The sequence below is a fragment of the Mus pahari genome, chromosome 5 (genome assembly GCF_900095145.1).
Source record: "Mus pahari chromosome 5, PAHARI_EIJ_v1.1, whole genome shotgun sequence".
In the NCBI taxonomy this organism is placed as follows: Eukaryota; Metazoa; Chordata; class Mammalia; order Rodentia; family Muridae; genus Mus; species Mus pahari.
Window position 1 is genome coordinate 71,142,586 of NC_034594.1, and position 5,024 is coordinate 71,147,609.

The following is a 5,024-nucleotide window of genomic DNA, read 5'->3' on the forward strand; positions in this document are numbered from 1 at the left end:
GCCTCTCGAGTGTTGGAATTAAAGGGGCGCATTATCACCAGCCACTACCATGTTGCAGTGGTCTATCTTTTCAAAGGCTGTCCCAGCATTGTCACAGAGCCGGTCCCTCCAACAGCCCAGTTGACCTTTGTACTTTCAGACCCTCTGCCCACCTCAGTGGAGACCTGGATGAAAGCAGCACTGTTTCAGTGACCCTGGCCCAAGTGCCCTGTTGTGGTGTGGTATGACTGTGTGCTCACTATCCTAGATGCTGTGGGCCTTGCGGGAGAGGATCACAGAGGCGCTCAGCCGCGATGGCTACGTGTTCAAGTATGACTTATCCCTCCCCGTGGAGCGGCTCTATGACCTTGTGATCGACCTACGTACCCGCCTTGGCCCTCGTGCCAAGCATGTGGTGGGATATGGGCACCTGGGTGAGCCAGCACATCACCCTGCCCCTGTGGGTGGCGCAGCTCCACTGTGGTGAACTGAATTAATTTAAACACATTAAAGACAGCCTTAGAGGAATTAAAATACATTGGTGTCACATGAAAGAGAGAAAGCTTAACTTGCCCTTGAATTAATTCAACCAAGAACAAGCTAAAGTTTGAATTCCTGTGTCTGTCGTGTGTTGCCTATGCCTGCCTGATACCTTTGACTTTGCTATTTAGCTATCTGTCCCTAACAAAGAACTTTATATTTACTGAACAGCCCAGGAGAGGTCACATGAGGAAGGAATGAGGGATAATTTACAGAAATCTTTAACAGAATTTCACAAGCAATTGGATCATTTACCCCAGCTTACCCCTTACTCAGTTTGTAAGCAAACCGAACTGTAAATATACACTATCAAGTTATATTGATTCCAACATTTATGGCAGATATTTGTTGTTCAAGGTCATTTTTCAACCTGTTTGCTGTCTTTAGCAAATGATTACCATCACACACATAGTGACACGTATTGCCCTGTGGGTCAGGGGCTTGGAACAGTAACAAGATTATACCCATGCATTCGCTTAGGTTGTAACAAGATTAGACCCATGCATTCGCTTAGGTTGTAAACGCTGATTACACGGGGAAAGTCAAAGACGAGTAAGGCTAGTTGTTTTCTTAAAGATGGGTTGGACAAACAGGCTGGAGTACATCAGCAGGATATCGGGTCTGTTATGTAGTCTTATATGAACTTGGCTGTGAGGTCCAGCAGAAAGTTCCATTTTCTTAGACTGTAAGAGATATTTTCTTAAAAACCATGTCCCTATGGTAATCTCCATAGCTGAGCTTGTCATTTGTGTTCTGTGGCTGAGACAGTATCACTGGACTCTAGTCCTGGCAGGTCTGGAATCCACTCTGTAGACCAGACTGGCTTCAAACTCAGGGAGCTCCTCCTGCCTCTGCCTCCTGAGTGCTGGGATCAAAGACATGCACAAGCTGCACTCTGTCATTTCAAGTATGACGGCCTTTTGCTGTGCAGGAACGGTTCTCACCAGCTTGTGTCTTTAGACCTTAAGGTTCCCAGGGGGCAGTTCCCAGTCACTTTGGGGAGGCTTAAAAAGTGGCTTATGTGCCCAGATTTCTGTAAGATGGGGCCCAGCAGCAGCTGCCATCCATAGCCTTGGAGGGCTGAAGGGATGGGCCAAGGGTTGTGGTTTAGAACCAGGATGCGTGGGGTGCAGATACCTGGTTGGGGGTTGGGGGGGGTGACCTCTGAGGAGGACTCTTTGGGCAGATCTGGGGCCTGCTCAGCCTAACTATTCCCTTGTTCCCCAGGGGACGGCAACCTTCACCTGAACGTGACAGCGGAGGCCTTTAGCCAGGAGTTGCTCGGTGCCTTGGAGCCTTATGTGTACGCCTGGACAGCAGAGCAGCGGGGCAGTGTCAGTGCGGAGCATGGCCTGGGCTTCAAGAAGAAGGATGTACTTGGCTATAGCAAGCCACCTGTGGCCGTGAAGCTTATGCAACAGCTCAAGGGCATGCTGGACCCCAAAGGCATCCTGAACCCCTACAAGACTCTACCTGCCCAGGCCTAAGTGGAGCTTTCCAGCTTGGGCAAGATGCTAGGACCTTGGGCATGCAGGGTTGGTGGGCCTGGAGGCCTCCCAGCTGATGGCACCCACAACAGACCATGTTACTGAAGCTCACTGGCTAGCCAGGACCCAGCTCTGAGCACCCTCTGGGCAAGGCTGCCTCTCTGTGGGGGTGAACAGGGCAGATAGAGCTGCCAGGACCTTCTTTTGTCTCCTGCCAGCTCACTGTGGAGAGAATAAGTCACCCACTTATTCTCAGTGGAGCAGTTGCTCCACTCCCAAACAGGCCAGATCTCACCAGCTCTGGGGTGGCCAGCCTGTGGAGACCTGCTTTCTTGCATCTCTGTGACTTGTAATTTTAAAAGCTTGCTACTTGCCTGGTGCCTTGCGAGGCTGCCATCAGTCTCATTCAGCTTTGCTAATGGCCCTCTGGTCATTTTCCCCTGGAGCTGTGACTGCTGCCCCGTCCCCTCATGGCTAGCTTTGTCAAACCGCCGCCAACAATCACCCCAGTGGATAGAAAAACACCAGACAGTTTTATTACCTTAAAACTAGACAGATAACTCAATGGCTGGGCTAAGAATTTCCTGCCCTAATCTTATCAACTAGCTCCCTCCATTTTGCCTGGCCCTCTGCCCACAGCAGAAGCTATAAACTCTAAGAGCCCCACGACCTACATGTCTGCAGCTTCCTATTCGCTCCAAAGCCTGGTCCAAATTCTGCTTTCTTTGTGTCCCTTTCTTCTGCCTGGGACCCTAAACTTCCATCTTTTTCCCTCACCCAACAATTAGCTTCTGCCTCCTTTATTGACATAATCAAGAACCAATTAGGGAACCAATACCCCTCCCTCCACATCTCTGGGAAGAGAACCACGTGATCTCTTGAATAGATCTTACTGGACAGTTTGCCTTGTGGCACGTATTCTGTGAGGGCTGCAGCAGAGTTGTCCAGCCCCTGATCAGTTACCATGGTGACCCAGAATGCCACAACTCATTCTCATGGGGCTGAGTGGGATTTGCTGTCATATCAAGCAGGCCTTGGATTGGTAACTGGCCCACCCGGCCAGGCCATTCCCTCAGGTTTTGTTCGTTTTGAGACAGGGTGTCTCTACCTAACTCTGACTGTTCTGTTCTGGAATTTACGATGTAGACCAGATTGACCTTTGACTCACAGAGATCCTCCATGCCTCTGCCTCCGCTCTGCCCCCTGAGTGATGGGATTAAAGACAAGTGCCACTACACTCAGCTTACCTTGTTCTCGAAGACCTGTCTGCTTGGTAAGCAGGTATGGAGGGCTGTGATTACCTGCAGAGCCTGACCTTTCTGGGTATGGGACAGTCCCGTAACTGAATCAATAGGGGCGACTTTCAGTCATGTGGTCTACACACTGTCCTCTATCACTTGGCCTGTCTCATGACCTGACAGTCTGGAAGGCTGAATACACCTATTTTTTTCCTGCTATCCGTTTCCAGAAAAAAAAAAAATTGAACTACAGCCTGCTGCTGCTAGAAAATGATTCACCTAAAGTCACTTGTAAAGTTGTGGCTCACTACATCTCTCCATGCATTTCGTGCACTCTGGATTCCCAATGTGTCTTCACACGTGGATTAGAAAGTTAGTGTTAGGGGTGTGAGCAAGTGAAGAGTGAGAGGCTGTAGCGCCCTGCCGGTAGTGTGCTACAGATAGGCTGGTTACCCCAACACAGGTATGTGTGGAGCCCCTCCTGCCAGGGCCAGCCTTCCTTTTGCTCCCCTGAGCATTGTTCTGTGGAGCTCACAGGGTACCTGGTAGGCGAAGGGGCTGTCATTTTCTCTTGATGAGCTATGTGAAGCCCCCTTTGATTCATCCATCCATCCCTGGGGAAGGGTCACTTCTGAGGTCCACTCTAGCTTTTCTTTTGTGTTTTGAAGAGAGTGCATTTTGAAGTTAGAGCCTGTGAAATACAGCATGGTTGGTGTAGCAGCATGTAGGTGGAAAACAAGCCATCCAACGTTGTTAGCACTGACCAGTGCACCCTAAACCAATGGAGCAGTGAGTTCCACCCATGCAGAAAACCTAGTTAGAAACAGATGGGGAAACGGACTTGCTAACTGACCAATGAGATTCCTCCAGACTCCTCAGCCCGTTGACACAGCCATCCCCTTAATGCCTGCAGTCTCTCACACCCCAACACAGAAGAGTAAGCTTATAGTCAGAAGATTTCTCTCCCTGTGGGAGAGAGGTGGGTGTGGTGATGCTGGCTTGTAACCTAGCATTTGGGAGGCAGAGGCAGGCACATCTCCGATTTAGAGAGTTCCAAGCCAGTCAGGGCTCCATAGTGAGATCCTGTCTTAAAAAAACTAGAAAAGAAAAAAAAAAAAAAAAAACTAGAACAGGTGACCACGAGGACTCTCTACTCCCATCCCACACAGACGGGAAGTCTCCAGTGTGCAAACTGGGAGAGGCTATTGTGTTTGGATTAGAAGTTTAGGGTTCCACTGCTAGATATCTAAGCCATTGCAATATGAGACACAGTTACCTAACCAGGATGGTGGGAGGAGTATATCCAGGATCAGCAGCTTCTCCGTGATGTGAGCAAGCATGGCCTGGAGTCTCAGCTCTAGGCAAGGTGGCTTGGGCATGGGCAGACCCTGCCCAGGGGCTCAGAGTCTTGGACAGTGTTTAGAAGAGGCTTGAATGTGGCCTGTGCTGGGTGATGGCCTGCCTGGGTGCGTATAGGCTAGCCCATGACGTTCTTATCTACAGGACTGCAGTAGGTCTTTCCCTGTTGGCCATCCTCCAACTGGTATTTAGACAGGTGTGCCTTGGCACAGTGGCCCTGAGAGTCGGACTCCTCTTTATCTATAGAATGGGAGGCTGCTGGATCCTGCCTTAGTGTTCAGGCAGTGTAGCTGTGAGAGCTACACTTACGTTTATATGGCCCGTGGGTCTTTGGGACAGTGGGTGTGGTGTGGGTCTTTAGGATACATCCCAGGAAACTTGAGGGATGTGTACCATCCATTTAACTTGGGTGGGAACATTT

The 5,024-nt window shown here is 49.9% G+C and overlaps 1 protein-coding gene across 2 annotated transcripts in view; it reads left to right on the top strand.

Annotated features, from left to right (window-relative positions):
* D2hgdh (D-2-hydroxyglutarate dehydrogenase) overlaps positions 1 to 3,244 on the top strand; it is a 20,020-nt gene extending 16,776 nt beyond the window's left edge. Inside the window, exons 9-10 of one of the 2 annotated variants that reach the window (XM_021198781.2) lie at positions 248 to 413; positions 1,747 to 3,244. In XM_021198781.2, the coding sequence (XP_021054440.1) occupies positions 248 to 413; positions 1,747 to 2,006 (426 nt within the window). In that variant the 3' untranslated portion in view covers positions 2,007 to 3,244. The remainder of the gene's footprint in view (positions 1 to 247; positions 414 to 1,746) is intronic. The other variant, XM_029539379.1, reaches the window with a different exon arrangement.
* The last annotated feature ends 1,780 nt before the right edge of the window (positions 3,245 to 5,024 follow it).